This window comes from Trichosurus vulpecula, chromosome 5, assembly GCF_011100635.1.
Source record: "Trichosurus vulpecula isolate mTriVul1 chromosome 5, mTriVul1.pri, whole genome shotgun sequence".
In the NCBI taxonomy this organism is placed as follows: domain Eukaryota; kingdom Metazoa; phylum Chordata; class Mammalia; order Diprotodontia; family Phalangeridae; genus Trichosurus; species Trichosurus vulpecula.
Window position 1 is genome coordinate 93,415,180 of NC_050577.1, and position 25,986 is coordinate 93,441,165.

At 41.1% G+C, this 25,986-nt stretch overlaps 2 protein-coding genes across 3 annotated transcripts in view; one reads left to right on the forward strand and one right to left on the reverse strand.

The window, feature by feature from the left end:
- The window catches only part of PRKAG2 (protein kinase AMP-activated non-catalytic subunit gamma 2), a 459,590-nt gene that overhangs the window by 327,300 nt on the left and 106,304 nt on the right, over positions 1-25,986 (forward strand). The gene's annotated exons all lie outside the window — the stretch shown is intronic.
- Positions 12,383-25,660, reverse strand: LOC118849609 (jerky protein homolog-like). The gene is made up of 2 exons (XM_036758527.1): positions 25,614-25,660; positions 12,383-15,626 (listed from the first exon to the last, which is right to left on the reverse strand). Exon 2 carries the CDS (start codon positions 15,599-15,601, stop codon positions 14,018-14,020), a length of 1,584 nt encoding a protein of 527 aa, XP_036614422.1. The 5' UTR covers positions 15,602-15,626; positions 25,614-25,660; the 3' UTR covers positions 12,383-14,017.

Consider the following 25,986-nt stretch of genomic DNA (forward strand, 5'->3'; position numbering starts at 1 on the left):
TCCCTTTGAGTTCCTGTAATATTTCTCCTTGTTACCTGTTTTGCACAACCATATCGTACTCTGCATTGTGACTTAATTGTTTCATGTGCCTGCACCTTGTCTCCCCTGCCACACTATGAGCTCCTCAAGGGGAAGGAGCTTATCTTCTGGCAGAGAGGAAGGTGATGAGATGACCAGAGAAGATCTGATCCTTCCCCTGTGGTCATCTCATCGCTTTCCTCTCTACCAGCCCAGGTGTGGTTGTTTAGGAAAGGTATGGATTAGGCAGGGACTTCAGAGGCCATCTAGTTCAAAATTAAGTTGTCTTGTTTTATAGACGAGGAAATTAAGTCCCATAGAGGTTAAGTGACCCACCCAAGCTGGTAAGTGGCAAAGCTTGGGATTTGAACCCAGATCCACTGACTCCAAGCCCAGCATTCTTTCTACACTGCCACTTTTGCCATTACCTGTCACTGCTAGCTGAGTTCATGTTCAATAGAACTCTAGCAAAGCCACATAACTTTACTCCTGAGGCTAGCAGCACTTAAAAAAAAATCCACATGTCCATTTGGATTGGCTTGACTTAGCTCAGCCAGACAATTCTGGTGCAAATGAAGATTCATTTGCCATGCAAAGAGATAATACATCTGCCATTCATTCAGCAGGTAATAATCAAACACCTACCTTTCTTAAAATACTGCACCTGGGCTGGTAGAGAGGAAGGTGATGAGATAATAAGAAAATAGGATCTGTCCCCTTGAGGAAGCTTACAGTGTGGCTGGGGAGACAAGATGTAGAAACATGAAACAATTAAGTCACGATGCAGAGTACCATATGGTTGTGCAAACAAGTAATATGGAGAAAAGTGTGGTATAGGAGCTCAAAGGAAGAAAGTGAGGTCACTAGGGGCTGAACTAGCCATGGAAAGGTTTATGAAGGAAAAGAAATCTGAGCAGAATTTTGAAGGATCACAAGGATCAAGGAAGAGCACCGCCTTCTCTAATAAGAGCAGAAGCAAAGACTCGGAGGAGGAATGAGCCTGACATGTTGAGGCAGTGAGGAGGGTGAATTGGCTGTAGTAGAGGGTTCATTTGGGGAAACAGTGGGAGATAAGGTGATAAAGATAGAGTGGAGCCAGCTTTGAAGCAATAAGTCACATGGCAGTGTTTGAAGAGGATTAATCTGATAACTGTGTGAAGGCTAGATTGGATGGGGGAGCATCCAAGGAAACTGCTGAGAGCATGGTGGTAATTTGGGCATGAAATGATGGAGACATGAATTTAGGGTGATAGCAATGGGAGTGGAAAGGTAAGAGAACTCATAAAGGAAGGATGAACAGGACTGAATGAATAACTTGATGTGGGAGATAAAAGAGAAGAAAGAGTCAAACATGCCTACCATTCTGAGACTGGGAACAAACCATTGATGGAAATAAGGAAGTTGGGAAGGAGAGCCAGTTTTAGGGATAAGAAGATGAGTTCAATCTTGGCCAACTTGAAATTGAGAGGGTGGTAGCAAGGATCTCCATTGCTACTGGAAATGAAAAGTCCCATGAACCAGGAGCACCAGATGGAAATTGCAGAGATGAAGATTTGGGATCCGTACAAAGGCACTCCCTAACAATGAGGGCTATGCAACGAAATGGGCTGCCTGAGGAGGAAATGAGCCCCCTCTCGCTCAACAAAATCTTGAGGTTGTTGGATGATGACCATTTGGGGATGTTGTAGTTCATGTCACTTTTGTGGGTAAGGACTGGAGAAGATGACCTCTGAAGATGACCCCTTTAAATGCAAAAATTTTTATAATTTCTTAAATTGCATTTTCTACTGGATCCGAAGCTTGGTAGAATGGGACGGCTTGGCACCTTCCCTTCCCGGTTTCAGTAGGAAAAGATAAAATAGGTGCTCTCAGCCCTCTGTTTCTTTCCATGCCTGTGTCTAGATAGTGGTGTACATTCTAAGGTAACTATAGATATGAAATCCTTGCTAGGGGCTGATTTAGATGGTGACCCAGGGTCTCAGGAATCCTTCAGAGACTATGCATCTAGGCAGTGACTTAAGAAGGATGTGACTCCATTGCAGATTTAAGGCTTATATACATAAAATCTTTAACTGACCTTCTCCTACTCATCCCTACTACCCTTCACCCTCACTTAATGAATAGGAATGCCTCTATCTCCTTCAGCTCATGCCTTTCAGACTTCCCTTTTGTGATTTCTTCCAGCCCTTCAAGGCAGCCCCTATGTTCAGTTTAACCAGATTTTTCACCTGCACAAAAACATCTATGGCGTTGTAGTACTTTAGGTCATTTGCTTTGAGCCCTGCCCTCCTCTAAGGATGGTCCAGTTAAGGAATTAACTTGGATCATTTTAGCTCAGAAAGACCCCAAAGGATACTTGTCCCTTTTGTCATTAAGAATCTATAATCATTCAGTCAGTGTACATTTATTAAGCATAGACTGTGTGTGTGTCAGGCCCCCTCCTAAGCACTGGGGATGCAAAGAAAGGCAAAAGACAATTTCTGCCCTCAAGAAGTTCACCATCTAATGGGGAAGACAATGTATAAACAATCACGTACAAACAAGTTATATACAGGATGAATTGGAAATAATCAATGAAGGGAAGGCACTACAATTAAGGGAGCTTGTGGAAGGCTTCCTGTAGAAGTCAGGATTTCAGCCATTTGACAGTGTCAGGGTCTTTGGTGGCAATAGTTTGGTTTTTTTTTTCATGTTTAGGAGCTATGGCTATATCTGTAGGGGCTATTGCCAGACTACATCCCCACAAGGGTTGCTTCCTAGGATGATGGCTGCAGGCACTGGGCAGAGGAAGCATTACCATTCCTAAGGCTTCTGGGTTCAGGGTTCATGAGAGCCTAAAAGGAGATGGTGGCCAGGGAGGAGGTGCTGGTGCTGGTGGTTTGACTGGCCTGGCATATGCTGCCTCCTTTCTCTCCTCCATGGTGCCTCATACTGTCTTAGCCAGGATGGTCCTTTGTGAGTGGCTGTTGGTTTGCAGTCGGTGGGTACGGCCATTCTCTTCTCCACTGAAGTTGCTCATCCAGATGGTGCCATAGCCTTGTTCATTTCCATATTTATTGGCATCCAAGTCATACAGTGGTTAAAGTAGAGGATTTAGACCCAGGAAGATCAGACACAGACTAGCCTTATGACCCTCAGCAAGTCACCCAACTTCTCTGTGCCTCAATTTCTCCATCTATAAAATGGGAAAGATAATTGCATCTAATTCACAGGGTTGTTGCGAGGATTAAATGTGTTAACATTTTGCAAACTTTAAAGCGCTACGTAAATGCACATTATCATCATTATTATTGAACCAGTCTCTGCTGCGCAGAGATCTTAGGTCCGACCAAAAACCTTTCCTCCTTCCTTTATCTCCCCTCCTCACTCCTCCTTTTAGCTAATCTCATTCACAGACACTTAGCACAGAGGGAACATGAAAATCTTGCACTAGTTAGAACGAGTTGCGCGTATGTATTCACAGAATACTTCTATTTTCAACCTGATCCATAAACCCAGAGGTCATTGAGAACACATGGTAGATAGAATGCTCAGTAAGTACAGTTATGGGGTTGTTGGTGGTAGCAGTTGCGGGGTGGGGGCAGGGCAGCAGAGGATGGTGAGGAAAGAACAGGTGGGACCTGATACTGTGGCTCTCTCAGGCTCATATGAATTATGTCTGGACAAAAGTATATCAAGTCTCAGTCATGTTCTTACTACCGTTGAAGGCTTTTTTCAGGTCTAGTAAAGTTACATAGGTTCATGACCCTTCTGTTAAGGAGCTGAATTCTTAATTCCTGTTCAGGCAACGAGTCCTCAGAGCTTCAAGAGCCCAAAATATATTCAGGTTGAACTTCCCAGTGTGAACAAAAGGAAGGAAAGGCAAGGTTCCATGAGCAATCATTGCCCATGTTATGTGACTAGAAGTCAGCCAGATGCCTTGGGCTGGCCTGCCTCTACCGAGACATGAGATAATGAGTAAGTGAATAATTGAGAAAGTCACTTAACATCCCTGTCTGATTCTCAATCTTTAAAATGAAGAAGCTGAACTAAATAATCTCTAAGATCTTCCAGTTCTAAATCCTATGAAACTATGATAATTATTTTCAATCGTTGCTTATCATGTATCCCAGGATGCATTGTTGAGTCGTAGGTGATTTTAGAATGAGATTACACCACTTAAGGAAGCTTGCTTACATTGAGTTTACTGTCTGATTTAAATGAGGCAATCAATAGTCTAAGAATATATATAGAAATGGATTTGGGAACCTATAAATATCTGTAACTACATGTATAGATATACACACATGCACACATATACGTATATGTATGTATATCTTGTTAATAGGCATTCATCTAATTATCCAGCATGAGACATTTATGATGGCTAAGTTGAAAAAGCATTATTGATTTGATTTTCTTAAAATAGAGGAGTGTGGACTTCTTGAAAAATTGTCAGATATATACTTGGGGCACAGGTTACCTCCTACCTCCCCCTACACCCACTTTTGAGAATAGCCGTATTCTAGCAAAGTTGGCTGTCAATGAATTTCTATAAAGGAAATCAGATAGGCTTGTTGATTTGCACTCTGAAATAAGAGGTAAATTCCCATGGGGTGAGAAAATCCTCTAATAACAGTTTGAGTTGAAAGCATCTGGTGGCTACTAGAAAAATGGTCAGACCTTTCCTGATTTCTCATGTACTGTCAGCTGTACCCCTGCCTACCCTGCCGCACTCCTCAGACCCAAAGGATTTTATTACATGTCCGAAGAGCCCCTTGTTTCCCTCAGACCTTTAGTGTCAGGGATTTACACTGTCCAAAAGAGCAAGGTCATACGTTTGCCAATAGGAATTTCATAATAATTCCTTAAATTCTAGGCTTCCATTCACGTGAAACCCATTTCCTACTTTATCATGATCTGTAAGTTTGAAATTCTGTACATTGAATTAAAATGAGGGAAGTTGACACTATACTTACCAGTTCGATGTGTGCTATACAATAAGTTTGGCAGTGAGCCTTATAAGAAAGCAAGCTGGATGTTTGGGACTGACGGGGAAATGTTTTGTCTTTTCGTGTGCCAAGGCAGCATACATCCGTGAGCAATGAACTAGACTCTCCAGGGCTAGTTCTCTTCATAGCTTGGCGATCTTGACCCTGAATGAGTCACCAACAGCTTGTTTGTTCAAATCTCAACACTGATGCTTACTACCTATATGACCTTGACCAAGTCACTTAGCCTCCCTGGACCTCAGTCGGTATACCCATCTGTAAAATGAGGCAGTTGGACTAGATGGGCCCTGAGTTCCCTTCCAGCTCTACGTCTGAACCTATGATCCTTTGGTTTCCACAGATGAACTGGGAGAAAACCACCAAACTGTCTCCATGGTTGTATTTGGAATCAGGAACAAAAAAGATGATAAAACATTTTTAAAATATACAAATGCTTCATCATTACTCAGTGTTATAGAGCATTTTAGTATATACTATTTTAATATTAATCTATTCAGATGCATTACTTTAACTGAAGCAAAAGCCAGATGCCCAGAAATGGCCTCAAACCTGCTAAATTGCCTTTTATTCATGACAGATTAGACATTTTAAAAATAGATTTTGTGTCCAGTTGTGGATGGAAAAGATTTGCAAGGAGCTAGAGATGGGAAATCAACTCTGGTAAAAGTGATTCATATTGGAATTAGTTATCATTACAGGCAGTGCTTAGAAAAGTGTTATCTTTGTGTTGAAGTGCCAGGCAAAGGATATCCATTCTCTTAGCTGTCAAAGGGGGTATGATAATTGGCATTCTTCCCCTTTGCTTGCTCTGTTGAAGTCATTAGAGGATGTGCGGAAAAGAACTGGGCAGATAGACCAGGAATAAGTACGCTTTTTGCACAATTGAGAGACATAGCATTGTCTCCAGGTATGAGCTGTGAATGAGGCCTCAGGAGACCTGTTTCCCAGAATACCCGAGCTCCAGGAGAAGCTATTGAACCGCCCTGCCTCAGGTGCCTCAAATGTAAAATGAGCTGCCTCTATTGAATGTCCAGAGATCCAGCAGAAAACAATAGAAACTAAGGCTTTGAGTTTCCTATAGAGCATGTGGTTCTCAAACTTTTTGATCTCAGGACCCCTCTACACTCCTAATAATTAAGGAGCTCCCAAAGAGCTTTTGGCTGTATAGGTTATGTCAGTAATAATTTACTGTGTTAGAAATTAAAATGCTTTAGAGTATCATAATATCCCAGAAGGACTCTTGGTGACTCCCACTTTGAGGACTGCTGCCATAGAGTTCTGTATACAGATTATTGGAGGAAAAGCTTAAATAAAGTCTTCCCAGACTGGCTGCTTATCAAATGGTTGAGTTCCATTGATTTTTAAGCACTTATAAGGCACATAGCCCCGTATTAGGCACAGTAGTTTAGAAAAGGGATTCAAAATCAAGGTAAGGTGGCTTTACTTATCACCTATCACCATTAAGGTCACTATCACCAACAACCACCATGGATCCAGTTAAATTGGCTTCCCTTGGCTATGTTATAGTCTCTTTGGGATTTGTTATAAACTTCTGCATCCCAAAAAAATAGCCCAGAGTTTCTGGTGGCCTTGTGCTTGTCAGAGAGAAGGATTAGTCAGCTTCTCAGGGTTACATACTATTGTTGGTAGGTCACTATGGTTATGTTTAAGCTCTTCCATGACAAGGTGATCACGTCTTCTCCCCTTATCTCTTGTATTGACAAATTCTCAGTGAAATGTGTAGTGAACACTAAAGGTTTTTCTCATTTGTTGAGACATCATATTGATCAGAATGCCACCAGTTACTCATACTTAGTAAAATAGGATATGATTGAGTACAGCAGCTCAGTATTTTAAATGAGGGCCAAAAGGATGCTAGCACAGGCTTAGTATAGTACTTTGGCCCTACAACACTTAACAGACTGTGTTGTCATTGGAAACTTCATCTTTGAAGATATTTGGTGTTCTGTTTAGAAAGCTTCCTAATCTGAAGCTGCACTAGCCAATTTGGGGGTTGTGTGTCTCATGTTATGTCAGCACAGTATATTAAAAGGCAAGGGTTCTTAACCCTTTTGCGTGTATGTCATGGACCCTTGGGCAGCCTGGTGAAACCTTTTTCTCCTTTATCAGAATAATATTTTAAATGAATAAAATCAGAATAATGTTTTCAAATGGATAAATCAGAATAGTATTTGTTAATGGATAAAATAAAATACATAGGATTGTAAAGGAAACCAATTATATTGAAATACAGTTATCAAAATATTTTTTAAAACCAAGTCCACAGACCCCAGATTAATAACCGCTGTTCCAGGGGGAACCTGATACTGGGAATTAGAAGACCTGGGTTCTAGTCCTAACTCTTCCATTAACTGTCTGTGTAACCTGTTACCTGTTTAACACCAGTTTTGTGCTAGTTTCCTTATCTGTAAAATGTAAATGGTAACTTCCAGACCTATCTTACAAAATCAGTGTAAGAAAGATAGGCTCATAGATTTGAGCCAGAAGGTCCCTTAGACATCATTTAGTCCCAACCACATTTTGCAAACAAAGAAACTGAAGCCCAGAGATGTTAAGTGACTTGCCCAGGGTCACATAAATAGTAAAGTAGCAAAGCCAGGATGAAAAGAGATAAAGCACTTGAAAAAGTTAGACATTACCTACAAATGTAAGGTATTACATAGTTTTAAGAACAGAAAAGAGGAAAGAAGGAACATCGTGTCTTTTATATCTTGCTTTTCCAAACAGACTGTATGTAGAGACTTTAATGAGCCAGATAGCATCTGACTGAATACCAAAATCGATGCAGATTTCCTCTACATCATGCATTAATTCAGTGCCAAGCTGGTCAATCTGAGCTGCAGGAAGCCTGCAGCTTCTGGAGAAGTCAATGCCATCACATTAGTAGAGCTTACATCCTGTACAAAGGGAGAGAATGATCTAGCCCCTCAGGGAATTGGGGGACATATAGAGATGGGTAGAGAACCAAGAAGAGGAGAGGGAGAGTGGAGGGAGAGAACTGAGAGCTAAATATCTGGTGGGACAGAGCCTTCAGGAGGATGACTCACCCTGCCAAGGGGCATGGATCAGCTGGAAAGTACAAATCAGTTGCTCATACTCATTCTGTCTTAAGTTGTCCACAAGGGACCCTCCCCTATTTCTTCTGGGCCTCCTCCAGAATTTCAGGGATACCAGTGGAACATATGGGAAGCCTCTGAGGGAACTACTTCTGCCACTATTTAAAGCGGAGGTTCTTCACCTGAGGTTTGTGAACTTGCTTTAAAAAAATTGATAACTGCATTTCAACATAATTGGCATTCAGTGTAAATGCCCTGAGAATTTTATGCATTTAATAGCATTCTTCTGAGAAGAGATCTCTAGACTTCACCAAGAGGTCCATGATGCACAAAAACAAAAAATAAGAAACCCTGCTTTAAAGTCATCAAACACAGCCCTTAACATTTTACAATTTCTCTTCCAAGGGATTCACTTTTTGGTTTATCCACTTAAATTTTACAGAGGTGCCTAAATTAACAATTTCTGTCAACCCCTTTTCAGAATTTACTGACGACTTCCAGTTGGTTCTGAAAGACCTTAATGTCCCACCTGGCGAAAGCTCTGGAAACACAGGAATTACACAGGCTTTAACAAATGAATCAACAATTAAAATAGTTTCCTCAGAGCCTCTGAAAGCAGTCAGTCAGCAAATATCTATTAAGCACTTAACGCTTGTTGGGCATGGCAGCTAGGTGGCGCAGTGGATAGTGTGCCAAGCCTGGAGCCAGGAAGATTCAGCTTCCTGAGTTCAAATTTGAACTCAGATACTTACTAGCTGTATGACCCTGGGCAAATCCCTTCATCCTGTTTGCCTTAGTTTTCTTATCCGTAAAATGAGCTGGAGAAGGAAATGGCAAACCACTCCAGTATCTTTGCCAAGAAAACCCCAAATGGGGTCACAAAGAGTAGGACACGACTGAACAACAACTTTTTGGGCACTGCTTATCCACATATGTGTAGTTTCTAAGGGTCTTTGTTATCTGTTACCTTTTATAGACCTACAAAAGCCTTTCCAAGATGACTGAATTCATGTCAACAAATCAATGAAGTATTACTTGTGCTATGGGAAATGAACAAGGCATAGTTTCTACCCTCATGAGGCTCAGTCTAGTAAAATTTTCTTGATTTCCTCAGTTTTCTCCGTAGCCAAGGGATATTCGAGAGAAGGAACATTAATACTGCTTGTTTATGCCACTAATGTTTCCTTCAGCCAGATGAAACATTGCAGTTACCCAGATATATCTTGGATAAACATTTTTGTGGGCTTTTTTTTTTATTCCATTGACACAGCTACTGTGGCTATCATAAAGTTACTCCACCAGACTAACGCATATCCCATCTAGCAGAGGGAGGAATTCTAAGAGTGCCAAGAACTAAGAGACTTCAGAAATCACTTGATCCCAGCTCTTCACTTTACAGATGAGTAAGCTGAAGCCAAGATAGTCACGACAAATCAATAATCTCGAGGAACTTGATTCTCTTCATTTGTATCCAGTTTCCCCAATGTCTTTTGTATTTATGTTCTGTGTGGAAGAAACAAGCAGCAGGTTTGGAGTCAGTTCTTTGTAGCTAGTCTTGGCAGCTCAAATTATGAAAAAATAAATGTTACAAATAGTCCAGGGGCAAGGGCCACACAGTTTAAAATGTTCCCAAGGAGTCATGATTTTCAGGGTGGCTTTGCCTGGACATTATATATACAAACAAATATATCCTGCCCATTCTGTAGATTATAATGAATCATCATTTCCCTACAAACCTATTTTTTCACAAAGAAAATTAAATGAGACTAGTTTAACAAGGAACTAGAGCTTTCACTAATTAAGCAGTAGATTCTGACATAAAAGCAAAATTCACAGTATGTTAATTATCAATTAATAGTAATCAGTCATTAAAGATACACTCACTGGTCAAAAGAATTTGTAAACTTCATTAGCCCTTCTAAAGAGCCCATGCGAAGGTGAGAGGTTTTATGAGCAGCAGGGGGAGAATTATTGATAAATAAACCTTTCAGTGATTTGAATCAGGAGTCAAAATCCTGGTATGTATAAGATGCAGCATAACATCAGATGAGATAGAATTGTGACTATGAGTTTTATTCATAAGCTTGCCTTGAAGTATTTCCTATTTATTTATACATATTTAAAAGATCTTTAAGGGGACAAAGATGAAGAGAGGCTCAACATGTGAGCTTTAGGAAGATTACACCAAAACTGTCATGTGTTCATCCTCTTCTAAAGAGGACACCTCATTTATTAACTCTTGGCACAGTGAAGCTCCTATCTTTAAGGTTCAAAGAAGAACTTGAAGGTCTAGACCTTAAATTTAGACCAACCAAGAAAAGAAGCCACAAAGACTAGGATGACAGGTATGAATAGGCATGAGCTGAATCTGGCCCTAAAGCAAGAACCAGTAACGCCCATTTATCTTTGTGGTTGGGAAACTGCAGCTCAATTGTCAATACCAGTGGTACTTTTAAAGGCTGCAAGATGCAGAGAGTACTTAATGAAGGTAGACCTTCCCCTCCTTATATATGCAAATTTTAGATAGGAATTAAACAACGTTATATGACCTTTAAATTCTGGCAGTTTTACACCTTTTAAAAACTTAAATGTAAGCAGAACCATTTTCCCCCAAAGAGCAAGAACAAGGTTAGTTAGATCTTCGCTTCTCAGAGCAAGAGCATTTTTCTTTCCCTTTCTCCAAATAGAGGAAATACTAATGATTTATGTATTTCTGCCTGTGGTTTTCCTATTTTGTGATCTTAGGAACCCAGCATTCAGTATGCTTCTGACACCATACCTTCTTGCCCCAGTCTGCAATTTCTTTATTACTATTTATTGAATAGAGCACTGGTGGCACAATGGATAGAGCACCATGCCTGGAGTCAGGAAGACCTAAGTTCAAATCCAGCCTCAGACACATACAGCTACTTACTAGCTGTATGACCCTGGGAAAGTCACCTGTTTGCCTCAGTTTCCTCATCTGTAAAATGAGCTGAGAAGGAGATGGCAAATCATTCCAGTATCTTTGCCAAGAAAACCCCAAAGGGGGTCATGAAGTTGGATACGACCGAACAACAACACTGAACATAATTGTGCTCTCTAGTCTTTAATTTTTAAAGTAAATTAGGTGGGATGGTTTTATATATTCAATTTTAAAAAACAAGCCAAGTTGCTTTTCACTTATGGAATTATAGGGAGGTTAACCCCTCATTCATGGATCAGTGGCTCTCAACAAATAAAAGGTTTCTGAGCCGTGTGATAAGTATAATTTCACAATGTATTCCATTAAGTAGTCTCTCTTTTGTCCATTTCATTTTTTGCAATTTTTTAGGTCAAAAAAAAACAATGAAGTTCCTAAAGGGCCAATGTTTAAGCCTTCAGTGGTTTTTCATCCCATATAATGTTTTCAGAAAAAATTACATTGGTAAATTCTGATTAAGGGTGTTCCACTAACACTACAGTTATATGAAAAATGTATTTTTAGTACTGAACATTAAACAGTGGAGAAATTACCACATATGAACTACTCATGCATTCAAGGTGGGGTTTCCTTGATTTGCATTTAGATGGGCACTCCTTCAGCTCAGATCCAGGATTTTCCCTCACTCAGTACTTAGATAAGCATTAATTTTTACTGGTGAAGTACTAATACATACCTGTACAACTGGGATACATCATAACACTAGTGTTAATAGTGTTGCTTTTGTGACCAAAGTTAGCTATTGAAATGTTGGGAAAGGTTTAGAACAAGCCTCCTTTGATATCTCTCTGAGAAGGCAATGAACTCCTTTTAACACAGGATTTGTCCAATATTTCTTGTAATGGTAACCCAGTTTCAGACAAGCAGGTGTGTTGCAACGGGGTGGGTTTTTTTTTTTTTTTGGTTTGCATGTTTCTTCAATATTTGCAGCTTAGTACACAATCCAAACAGCACCGCACATTTATATTTTGGTAACAAGTGACAGCTGCTCATCCTTAGGCATATTTATTTGTAGACATGAAAGTTAAAGTGTATAATGCAGTAAAGGTTATCTTGGGAGCCACACAGAAAAAAAAAAGTAATATGATTTATGCATGTCGGCCAATGACTGTTCTGTGAATTAACACAGGGATCAGTTTCCTACCATGTTTCTGACTCCATCTGGGCTGATACATGATAAAGCATACAGACTATGTCTCATCAAATATCTCTAAAGCAGCACTCAGAACAGTGCTTGGCACATAGTAGGCACTCAATAAATGTTTATTGATTGCTCTATTTCATTTGTTTCATTTCCTTTGCATTTAATTAAAAAAAACACACAACACATCATATGCATCTGAAAAGGTCCTCAGTAACTTTTTTATTTACAAATTTGTTCACCTGGGATAGAGTCACGAAGTAAGTCTCATTTTCACAGAAGTCCCAGGATTGAGTAGTCTTACAGCATTTAATTATCACTTCATATCACTCAAATTATAGAATCAGAATGCTCAGTTTAACACAATAAACTGGAAAAATGGTACAGACTTTGCCACTAAGATACTAATAGCTTAGAGTCAATTTCTAATGTACCAAATGCCAAAAAAGCAATGAATAAAGGCTGAAGTGCTTATGGGACACTCATATGAAGCCAGCACCCCCAGAAGCCACACCTTTCTGAGCTGTTTTTAGCTCTTCAAACACCCCTAATCCTTGCCTTCACCAATGAGTTTGTGATTTGGATAACAGAAAGAAGAAAGTCAAAGGAATGCTTTTTCACCTCCTAAACACTGTTCTTCCTCCGTCCCCTCCATGCCCCATGATGCTGATTTGTGGCTCACAGAGGGTTGTTTCTGAGAGTAGCTAGATGCCAACCTATTCAACCAGCCATACCTCAGAGCACTGGGATTCTGGGGAATTATCAGCGTGGTTATTTGTTCCCTTGTTTTCATTACAGGAAATGAACCTCCTAACTAGCCCCTTCTGACATAGCTAAGAAAAAATAAAAACATATCCATTCATAAAGTCCTAATGTATAAGACAAAGCCCACATACTACTCTCTGTAGTGGGCAACAGAAGGAAATAACCAAAATAAAGATTCCTTTATGTGATGAAGTCCTCAAAATGGAGACCAGGCCTTCCCAGCTAGAGTCCCGTATGTTACCTCCACTGCTTCCAGAGTGCACTTATAAATGGACTTGAGTGATAGTGATAACAGTGCCCACCCACTGGTCAGGTACAGTACAATCTGTTTCGTACTTCTACCCAGTGGTACCCTGACAATAAAAGACAACAGAATTATCTTTACCACTCCCCAAGCACAAATTATCAGACCTGGATTAGTATGGCTATTACTAGTCATTTACTGTATGCATTAACATTACATGCTACTATTTTAGCCATGCTGGGATATTTATTAAATACAATGAGGTCTGCACACTAGCAAAGAACAACTTTAGCATATGAGGAAAAACTTGCAACCAATGTGAATAACTGTCATCTTTATTATAAGGTGGTGGAAGCAAACAAAGGGATTTAAGAGCTGCCTCTGAGCCCATGTCTTCAAGGACTGATTGATGGCTCATCTTGCCACCCACCATTTCCAGGGCTTAGAGTGAACTGGAATTTACATGCCATAGAATTTTAATGTAAGAAAACAAAGTTAATTCTTGATTATCCTGAGAAATGTAGGGCAGAGGCAAAAGGGGTGGCAAAGAGTGCTTGGATAAAGCAAAAACACAAATAATGAAAGGAGACCCATTTAAAAATAATATTAAATAAAAATATAAGTATTTTGAGCTACAAATACATACATATTTAGTATATTTACCTTCAATAAACAAACACAGAACAAGGTCATAAATTGATTTCAGCTCCAGCAGGACTGTAACAGATCCTAAAGGTCATAGAACTGAGCAGGAAGGGACCCTTGAGACCATTTAGTCCAAACCCCTCATTTTACAGATGAGAAAACCAAGGCCTGGACTTACTTATTGGTCAAAAAATCAGTAACCATTACCCGTCCCATTGACTCATTCTCTTTTCTCCTTATTGTTGTGCGTAGTCGGTGGAGAACTAGTTTGTCAGTCATTAGTGAGTCCTCTTGCTGTTCCAAATAGTCAAGCAGGATTTCTACATAGTTTAATGCAGCACTGTGGCTAATATGGCCCTCTGGAATGAGTTCTTGCTCCTCTCCTTCACTTTCATTCAGTTCGACTTTGATTTCTTCGGCTCTCGCTATCATCTCATTGTCAGCCAATAATTGGTTGCTGACTTCATGGTAACTGATCCCTTGACTTTGCTCCACGTGTACAGCACGGCTCTTTTTCTGACCTCTGGACTGCTGCTGTCCATCCACTACTAAGCTGGCTGATGGAATCCCTTCTTCATCTGGGTCAGAAATTATTTTGCGCCATGATCGTATAATTGTGACTGGCTTCACTAAGTTCCATGCTCTAATTGCTTGAGTGATAGCATCCTGAGCCGTCAGGTTAGTCCCAAAGGATTTTATGTCATGCCCTTCTTGGACGTGCTTTCTTAATAGTCCCGTTCGGTAGTGTCGCTTCATACATGCTATCACCCCCTGGTCCATAGGCTGAATTAGAGCAGCCACATTTGGTGGCAAATATTTCACAAAAATGTTGCCATCCTCAGACTTTAGAAGACCTTCACTGGGTTTGGAGGGTGCATAATCTAAAAGTAGGACAGCTCTTTCTGGAAGGCCTTTAGTGCGTAAGTGCTCCCGGACCTGGGGAACAAATTTCTTATCAAACCATTCTTTGAAAATTGTGCAGTCCATCCATGCTTCTTTGTGGTTAAAACAATCAACTGGCATATTTAATGGATTGGCTTCTCGAAGCAAATGCAGATGCTCTGCTTTCCCAACAACACACAGTTTCAATTTATGAGAACCAGTTGCATTTACGCAACACAACACAGTTAGTCTCTCTCTACTGAGTTTATGGCTTGGGATTGGATGTTCGTTCTCAAAAGCCAATGTCCTTGCCGGTAAGGATTTCCAGTAAAGTCCAGTTTCATCAGCATTGTAGATCTGCTCTGGCTGCAACCTTTCACTTTCTGTAAATTCCTCAAAATCTTCACGAAAATCAGCAGCAGCTGACTGATCACCACTTGATTTCTCACCCTGGTAATTTAGTTCTCTAATCCCATGCCTCTGCTTAAATCTAGTAAGCCAACCAGTAGAGGCATTAAAGTCCCCTTCCATTCCTAGTGCATTGAAAAAAGCCTTTGCTTGTTTTGCACAAATTATCCCCGACACTGGAGTCCCTTCAGCTCTCTGCTGATTAAACCATTCCAACATTGCTCTATCCAGCTCCTTGTAAGTAGATTGCTTCATAGACTTGCGTCTAGCCAGAAGTGTTGCAGAGCCTGAACTACTTGCATATGAAAGTAGTTGTGCCTTTCTCTTTTTTAAGTCACGAACAGTCTGTTCACCAATTCCATACATGATGGAGAGTTGCCTTGTGTTACCACCTTTTTCCAGTTTCTCAATGATTTCCAGCTTTTCCTGGATTGTAAGCACAACTCGTTTACGCTTCATCGCTGCCATGGTCAAAGATGGTTTATATACAGCACTGGAAAAGAAAAAGAGAATTACAACCCTTTGGTGGCAGCAGTAAACAGTAGACACACAGTTTTGGCACTGTGGGCATTTTATTTTCTTAATGGTAAAGTCAGCAACCTTGATAGTCCGTCCACAGATAATTTTTATTTTACATGATGGTCTATCAAATTTTAATGATCTTAAGAAGGAAAAAGACAAGAACCAGGATTGGTTTATGGTTTGTTTAACTGCACTGGCCCCTCTTAGTCTACGCAGATGGTGGTGCAAAGGCTTGTGGGAGTTAAGACTGCCTTCTGATGTATCTTTTTTTTTGCAGCTCTTCAAGCATGTAAACTAATACATTTGTCTTCTTTTCTAAAGGAAGATGCCCAAGGAAATATCAAATGCTAGTCACTCCATGTTACTGGTAGACAATAAAGTTGCAATTCCCTGTCTACTTATTTCCTGAACAATACCCAAATGACTCGAGTCAGTTTTTTCCTCTCCAAATAGTAGTGTTGAAATGCAGGACCATTTTTTGGTCATGAAAGTAGTAGTATCCTATTATAATAGGATTTGCTTTCATACTGATTTGTATGTATAGTGGACAGGTGCTGGACGGGAGTCCTGAAGTAGACCTGGCTTCAAATTCTGCCAGTGACATTTAACCCCAATTTGTGATCATAGGCAAGTCACTTACCTAAGCCTCAGTTTCCCTATCTGTAAAATGGGTATAATAATACAAGCAAGCAAGAAACCTCAAAGGTATTGTTGTGAAATTCAAATAACAGCCATCTGCAATCCTTAAAACACTATATAAAATGTCATATATTCTTTTAATATACCCCAAAAGGTAACCATATAACATAAAAGACTAATACAATCAGCTCCTATAACCCATCCCTAAATTCAGTGTCCCAACATGAGACTTAGAAAAAGGTTCTCATTGTGTACTACCTTGAACACAGCCTAGCTTAACATGGCCCCTGGGCACATGTGAGTTGATATGATGGACAAAATGCTTAACTAATTTTCCAATAAATTGAATATAAGATGGAGGATTTTAAGGGATTTATTTTTAATCAAGACTCTACCATGGGACTCAGTTTCTTGATTTCAATGGCAAGAATTTTCCATTATAAAGAATATTATTTTATGATCTAAAATCAAGGATATTTACTTTTACATGGTTATCACAATTAACTTACATTTCTATAGTCATTTAAGCATTAGAAAGCACTTTGCACACAACAGTCCTGTGAGAGAGGCAACACTTTATAAATGAGGGAACTGAGGCTTTGAGAAGACAAGGGACTTAATAAGGATCACCCAAGGAGCTGTGCAGTCACAACTATTGGGCCATGTAAAAGAGATTATGATTTTGATGCACTGAGTTTAATGCTCTAACAGAATATTAAGGGACTGGGAAAAATCTTTCCACATCAGCACTGTTTATGCATATAACCTTGGCCAACCTGGAAAGTGGGCCTCACTCTGGGCTCTAGAACAAATGGGCATACTTCTACTTTGGATTAAATTGAGGTTCTCTGATTACCTATGTATTTCTTTGTGTGCCCCCTGCTCCGCACTCATCCCTCCTTTCTCCAGACAACAATGATGATAATAGCTACTAGCACTTACATAACACTCTAAAGTCTGCCAGGCATTTCCTATGTTGTTTGATAACTCAGAATTATCAATAGTTTAGTAATGGTTGTAATTTTTCTTTTAAAGCCTAAAAAGTCTCAGGATTGTCAGGTTGCATTTTAGTTAGTTGGTTTTGTTTTTTTTACAACTTTTGATGAAAAGCCCCTTTATTGTATGACAGACATAGAATGGAGGCAATGATTCCTCACTTTTGCTAGGCAAGGATCCCTTCTACAGCATCCAACAAGCAGTCACCCAGTCTAAACTTGAAAATCTTCATAAGTCTCCTACCTTCCAAGACAGCCATTCTATTCTTCACTTTCATGTTTTTCTCATATAGGAAATAGGGATTATCCTGCCTAGGTTCTAAATTAATTAACTTTGAGAATCACTAAATATTGTCATTAATATTAAGCAACATGAAATTGCTGTTGTGAACACCATGATACCTCACTGCTCTGAAACAAAGTTAGCAAGGAGTTAAATAGAACAGCAATCTTTCATTCTGGGACAACAGAGTATTTAAATAGCTTTTTAATTGGCTATAAAAAAAGAGTCACAAACTGTGTTTAAGGCCATTAAAAATAAGCAACACAATCAAAAGAAATCTGATTGCTGCACTGCATTCTTTTCAGCAAAGTTATAAAGCAGAACTGTTTAACAGTTAAAAACACAGTCTTGATTTTTTATAAGAAAAAAACGAGAGTAAAAAAGAGCAGGTGGCAAAGGGCATAGATAACAAGGCTCCTTGAGAAAGCTTCTGAATCTTATTTACATTCACATTTTTACTGCTTTTGTTATCCTGTCAACCTCCATTTACTGGCTTTCCTTTCCTTCCATAAAGACTTCATTGGCTATATTTAAGGGCTTCCTCACATCAGTAATTTGGTCGTATGCATCTATTTTTAACTGGTTATTACTCACATTAAAAAAAATCACTTTCAACTGAAATCCTTGTACAGAAAGACTAAGCTCAGACATTTGCCATTTCAAAATAATATGGAACCTTCATGAGGGCTTCTATTGCCCAAACCATTAAGTATTTTTAAGGGGCATCTCCATGGTATTCAGTTTATATTGAAAACTAAGATATGTATAAATAATTGGTCTTTAAGATTAAAATTAAATTTAATTCACACCTTAGTACTACCCCCATCCCTTCATCCCTGTTTCCTTGGGAAATCACTACCCTAGTAAAAGAACACAGCCCTTAAATTAATGACTATTTCATGGTGTACAGAAGCATTAGGTTTCAATTAGTCCTTCTGTTCTTCAGCTAATTTTCAGAGCTTCAACATATGAAAATGTTCTAAGAGAAAAAGTTTCAGTGGATGGAGAGGAGTCAGGAAAACCTATTTTCAAGTCCTATCACTGACACATACTGGTTACGTGACCCTGGGCAAATCACTTAACCTCTCAGTGCTCTGAGTAACTCTTAAAGACTATGGTGAAGAAAGAACAGTTGCAGATCTGCATTGGTAGAGACTTTTCTTTCCAGGAGTTCTTGGCACCAATGAAACCACAAGTCTAATGAAAAATATATATACACATAAAATAATTCTCACATTAGACACACTACAAAGTTGTGTATCACAACATAAAGTCTAGCCAAAGTGTTCTGAAAGCCTGGTAACAATTGAAAATTATTAGCAATATACAAAGTCATTTATCAACTTTCTCAATTATTCTAATTGGACAACATCATCAAACTTGTTTGGGGGGGGGAGAATCTTTTAATCTTAGATGGGGTAATTTTATTCTTTAAAAGTAGCAATTTTGAGGCAAAATTCTGCTTCTGAAATTGTATAAAAGGCTTAGCTTGGTCTGAATCTACATAACAGGAATGGAAAGAGCTCTGGACCCATGAGTCAAGAGACCACAATTTTATTCCCAGATCTGCCTCTAACAGGGTTCACATAAAATGTGTGGTTACCTTGGATGTTCTTTAAAGCTTTTTCCAGCTCTAAAATTTCACAAATTTTATTGTCAGGTTAGCTCTGCTGCCTTCACTTCACTGCTATGTAATATATGTAGCATAGGCTCTTAAGATCTGAAAGGGTATTTAGTCCAACCCTTCTTTTTAGGAGAAGAGCTCTATAGCCCATAGGAATGAAGTAACTTGGCCAAGGTCATCCATGGCAGAGAGGCCTGAAAAGTCATTTAGTACAACTGGCACGGAACAGGAAGCCAGGTTATCCATCCTCCATTCAAAGACTGCCAGGACTGAGAAATTCTAGGGACAAGATCTGAACCATCTTCTGCACTGACCATTCAGGGCTCTTTCCTCACATCTTCATCATTTTACTAAAACTATTCTGAGGTATTTTCTGGCTTCCCCCGCTCCCCGCCCCAATTCTCATCCTCACAAGACTTCTCACTGGCATATCTCATCAATTTTTTTTTTTTTTAAAGAACCAGCACTACCATTTCATCAATGTAGAAAGCTCCCAGTGAGAAACTTCCTCTATTAATGAAGATCAGAAACTTCCCTACAACTTGTCTTAGAGAATTGCCTAGGGGTGTTCCATTAACCCATAAAACACCTTGCCCAGAGTCGGCAGAGCTGGAACTCCAGTCTTCTTGACTCCAACTCTCCAGCCACTACAAGCCCACTCTCCATTGAAATGTTGCACATTGAGCTCTCTCACCACCACAGAGAGACACACTTTAATAATTTCCCTCATTACCAGAATTATCCAGGTCCTGGTCCCCGGGGTTCATAAGTCAGCTTCAACTCTTTTTTCTCCTCCACTTTCTCTATTGAGTCTATTACCAAATCTCTCACTTCTTTTGTTCTGACGAAATCCTTCAGATTTACTCATTTTTATTTCCATGGACACCACTCACAACAGTTTCAATGGTCTCTCAAAGGTCTCCAAACTCTACAGAATAACCAAAAAAAACCCCTTTCCTAACATCTTTGCCTCTATCAGACACCTATTTCCCTCCACATAAGACTGATCTACAGATTCCTCAGTTGGGCTTCCTAGACCTTATACTAGTAATCAACTACAATACTTCCTTCTACTCATCAAGCTCATTGGCTTGCTCTAAGCACATAATTTATAAAAACACATTTTCTTGCCTCTGCATATACCTTACGCTTCATATAAAATGTCCCCCTCCATCTCTTCCAGTTTATACTCAGCCCGCACTTTCAAACCTGTCTCATTCCTATTCCAGAAAGCATTCTCCAAACGACTACAGCTGACTGTTAAAGCCTCTCTGGTCAGTGCCCTGTCAACACATATATAGTACAAAGTTCATACTGTATTCACTTCCACTTAAACTGCTCTATAAATGGCTGTAGGTTGTTTCATGGGCACAGCTTTGGTCTCCATGAGACTATAAATTCCTTGAGGGCAGCAACCATGTCTGAGATCTGTTATGTTCCCCGGAGTATCTGTACAGTAAGTACTGTGTTCAGCACACAGAACAGCTTAATTTATCCTGCTAATGAGAAAGCTACAACTTCATTTAAGCCAAATAATATCATCCCAGGTACAAGATGGAGTTAGTCATTAGAGGAAATTAAAGTGTTTCTCAAGCCCAGAAAGGGAATTTAGAGCAATAACTGGAGTGACAAGGTCACGCTTGGCTCTTCTTAAGTGATATCTGTCCTCTTACTATCAATAGTAAACATCTACCAGTCCCTTGCTAATCGTGTTGTGTTCTTAATAATGTAAAGGTTTTAACTTTTAAGATTGTTAGATATTAACTGGAACACAACTAATCCAGAAAAAAAAATGAACTCATCTAGTTTAATCCAGTTTCCTCACCTTTTTTTTTTTTTTCTTATTTACCTGTCACTTCCTTAGAAACAGGTTTTCAGGAACTTGCTGAGCTGTAGGAACAGGTTGCCACTCTGTCTGAAAATGTACTGCAGGATAATTGCCTATTATAAAGAGATTACAACAAATTTTAAAAGAGGCTGTTCTTTTGCAGTATTTAAAATGGTAACTTGGAAGGGAAGCAAAATGAAGGCCATATCATTTTCCCCAATTATGATGGTAAAAGGTAAAAAGTGTTCATTAGCACAATACATTTATAATTTTGCTAGGTTTGGGAATCTGACAAGGGAGCATTTTCTGTAATAACATCAATAAGGATTACTGACTTTTTTCCACAGTGGAAGAAGCTGAGGTCTTTGAGTGGTGATGTGAAGAGGTAGTGTAGTTCAGTGGGAAGAATAATTAATTGCACATTAAGAGGGGTCTGGGTTTAAATCCCACCTTAGTTATTTACTGCTTATGGGACCCTTGGACAAGTCCCTTTAGCTATCTGGGCCTCAGGTTTCATCATCTAGAAAAAACATGAAGGTGGTTTAGATGACGTCTAAGGACCCTTCCAGTTCTATCTCTACGATCCAGTGGTGGGACTTTTGACAATTCTTACCACAAATTAACCTACTCTTGCTTGGATTAAGGCATCGCTTTACTCTTACAGTTATAAGAGAAGAGCTCAAGCATAGAGTCTGAATGCTTTGAAGATGTTTCTTCCAGAGTTAGGATGAGGCTAAACTTTTTATAGTCTTTTGAGAAGATCCAGAAGAGGGGGGTGCAAATGCAGGAGATAAATGAAGCTATAAAAAGTGAGGGGGTTCATGAAGATATATAAAGCAGAGTTCAGGGAGCCTCAACCAGGTGGGTAAGGGAAGGGGGTTGGGATAGTCTGAGAAAAAGATTTCCATATTGATTGATTATAGCAAGTGTGTTCCACTGCTGTACCTAAAGACTGCACCAAAGGCTTCCTATATGAAAGCACTTTTTTATATAGTCTTTCAGGATGGCAACACCTATAGTCTGTGTCTGCAGTCAAGCTCTCTAGAAGTCCGTACACTAAAATAAGACAGGCCTAGAATCCTAATTCCATACTAGTATCAATACCAGAGTGAGAAATCAGGGGTTAGTAACTTTGCCACAGGCTACTAAAACCCAACTGCTTGCTGCCAGTCATTTCCTAAGGCAGTTACAGTCCCACTATGCAAAGCTGTCAATGCTTTAAGGGTAAGTAGGTAGTTTCATTTTGAACATCAGTAGTAATAGGGAAAGGGGGGCATAAATGAAGTATGATATTCATCAAACCTCATTTAAATTACTAAGCTTCAACTTCTTACCCAATAAGAATCTAAATCAAGCATTTATTTAAGCAGGCGTTCTTAACCTTGGGGAGGAGTTCTTAACCTTGGGGTTCATGCATTAAAAAAAAACTGTTAACTATATTTCAACTAATTGGCTTCCTTTGTCATCTTATGCATTTTTTAAAATCACTTCAAAACATTATTCTTAGGAGTCCATAGGCTTCACTAGACTGCCAAAGGGGTCCAGCAACAAATAAAAACAAAACAAAAAAAAAGATAAGAACCCCCTATCTAAAGGGATTTGCTAATAATGAGCACAATGCATATACACCTTTCCCTTGTGAACTGGCTTGATTTCACCTCCTTCCTTTTTAAATTTCCACCATCTGGAAGATGTCTAACTAAGCCAATGAAACAGTCCAAGGGAAGGCAGCAGGAAGGAGAAGCGTCTTGATATTCTATATCCTGGATAACTAGCCTCTAAATAATTTAGAGATGATTGTACTTCCTTGCATCAGCTATTTTAAGATTTTTCCTTAAGCTTAAGAAGTTAAAAGAACTTGTACTCTTGTGTCCGCATAAAGCCTTAAAATGATTTTTGAATAAATTTGCTTCCTCTTAACTTTCAAACCCCTTCTCATACTTTATAATACTGCATTCTGCTGTTAGAATACAGTTGATTCTCCAGCTCTTTTAACAACCAAAAAAATCATCACACATGTAGCTTCCATGGCTAATAATGTCATAGAGTTCCCTGATGTAATAACCTCATTATCATTTTTAATCATTTCCACCCATGCCTTAGTCTCAGGCTTATTCAACCCTACTCTCACCTTTTCTCCACAATCCAGTAAAACCACACTTTTGCTATAGAAGATACTGGAGAGACACTGAATTTGGAGGCACAAATACCTGAGCTCTGCTACTTATTACCTGTATTACCCTGGACAAATCACAACCTCTCTGAACCTCAGTTTCTTCTGGAAAAAGAGGCTGGACTGCATGACTTCTGAGGTCCCTTCTGGTCCTAGATCCAGCCTATCATTTGAACAAGGCTTCTTCATCCCCTCCAGACAGGGTCATATTGTGGAATCAACTATAAATTGGACAAGTTCTGTTGTTTCCCCCTAGAGCTTGGTATCTCCCCATCACATTGCTTCTCTCCAGGGAAATTCTCTCTGACATAGCCAGGGGTGTGTTTCAGTTGTATTGCAACAGCAAACCTATCCTTTAGCATGTAAGATGCTGCCTTCAGTCATTTCTGTAGCTACACTGCAAATATTACTGCTCTAGAGGAACTTTTACAACAAGCAGAAAAAAGAGATTTGAGATATCTCTTTTTTGTGTATATAAACTTTAAAGAGACATCCTATAAAAATTTCAACTAGTATCATTCTTTTCACCCTACTCCTTTTCTAAAAGGAGGGCTTAAGGAGCCAAGAAATGGATAAGCTATAGGCAGAGGAAACTGCCCCATATTCGTTCAACTCCAGTGGTTCCCTGAATTCCAGGATCCAATGTAACATCCTGGCTTTTAAAGCCCTTCATAAACTGGCCTCTTCCTACTTTTCCAATCTCCTTACACCTTACTTCTCACTCCATAACTCTGATGCAGTGACAGTGGCATCCTTGAACAAGACTATTCCACTACTCCTCCAGACTCCAAACATTTTCTCAAGTCTGTCCTCCATTCTATCTTTCCTCATCTCCAGCCTGTTAGTTTCTCTGACTTCTTTAAGGTCTCAGCTAAAATCCCATCTTCTGCAAGAAAGAAGCTTCTCCCAGTCTTCTTTAACCTTAGTGCCTTCCCTCTGAGACTACTCCAATTTATCTGGTATACAGTTGTTTGGGTGTTGTCTGCCCCTTAGGTTGGTGAACTCCTTGAGAGCAGGCACATAGTAGGCACTTAATAACTAGTTGACCTATTGACTCGGAAAGAGACAAGGAAAAAAAAAGTTGCTCTTAATGTCTGAAGGAACTGTAAGACCTGGTTCATTTAAACCCTCCAATTACTTTTCCCTCCTCTCCCCCTCCCCAGCAAGGATGCCCACAGGGATAACATATAAGTGGTTCTGAGGGCTGGAGGCCAGGGACAGTGACAGCTTCTCCAATCAGGGTGACAGGGTCCCTGAATTCAGCAAAGGAGAAAAGACATACTGCCTCTGGGCGAGAAATGGGCAGGTCACACACACAGGGGTTTCCTACCTCCCTTTTCCCTCGTCCACCCCAGCTTTTCCAGCTACTCGGATGCGGCGGCATCGATGCCTGCCAACTCCACTTGGCCTCAGATCCTGCAGATGCAGGGTAACAGGCGTGGCCTGGCCAGATTTAGATTTGTTCGCGATACTAAGGCTTGGGCCCACTTGGAAACTCCCAGGTCCCAAGAGGCCTCGCCACTACGGATTTGGTCCCCGGGGGACTTAGCTGGGGCTGGGGGAGATTGGAAGGCTACAGGCCGAGTAAAATGGGGAGTGGGAGGAAGTGCGGGACCGGGGGGAAAGCTCAGTTCAGAGACCTCTCAGCGTGGTCAGTTCTGGGAGGAAATATGGGGTTGATGGGGATGGATGGGGGCAGTGGAAAGAGTTTGGGGTGTCCCTTCCAAAGAAATGGTTGGTATTAAATGCAGTAGCCTCCCCCCAGCTCTGACAGCAGTAACCCTTCCAACCCCTTTTAGAGACTATCCCTCCCCTTTCGAAGGCCTCCCTACTACCCCATCTCTGTAACCTCCTGCCCCCCCCCCCCGCAAATGGTTTGGGCCGATACCAGAGGAGCTTAAACCTACCAGACCGTACCACCCGCGGGCGACAGGGAAGAAAGGGGGAGTAGTGGTAAGAAAGGGGCTCTGGCTCGTTCGTTCGCTCGCTCTCCCTCCCACGACAGCGCCAGCTCCTGCCTGGCCAAGGAGGAGGGGTTGCGGAAGGACCGGCCGAACGGAAGAGGCCAGCGCGTAGAGGCGGTCCCACCAAGTCAGCACTGCCCCGTGCCACGGCCCTTCCTCCGCCTTCTCTCCATCTCCACCCCCCCCCCCGAAAAAAAGCCACTCACCCAAACATAGCCCCTCCCACTCCCCCACTTTCACTCTCACCGTCCTTTCCCTCCCTCCATGGGTAGATACCAAGAGCGGGGTGGGGGGAGAGGAGACGCTGAGACCACTGCAGCAAAGCGGACCGTTCCACCTGGGGGAGGCCGGGGGGAGCGGAGGAAGGAGGGGAGCTGGAAAGGGCACAAGCCCGGGGCGGGGGAGATTGGGGAGGAAGGGGGTGTGAAGTCTCCGTTGGTGGCCCTGGGTACCTGCGGCGGCGCGGAGCGAAACCTCAGGGCTCCGGGGGAGGGAGGGGTTCCCCGCGGTTTGGAGACCCGGCTGCGACACCCGGAGGAGGCTCGCGGAGGGGAGGAGGGAGGTGGGCTGTCCGGATGGGGGGCGGGTCCCCAGAGCCCCCCTCCCGCAGCGGCGGGGGGGGGGCAGCAGCAGCGCCACGCCGGAGAGCCTGGCGGGGAGGTGCAGCCGGTTCCTCGGCTCCGCCCTCAGGGGGCGGGGGCGGGGCTAGGGGGAGGGCCCGAACGCCGGAGCTCCTCCCCTGACCCGGCCCCGGCGGGTGAGACCGGAGAAATCGAGCCCTGTCAGGCCGAGCCCCGGCCGCGGCCCTCCCCCGCCGCCCCCTCC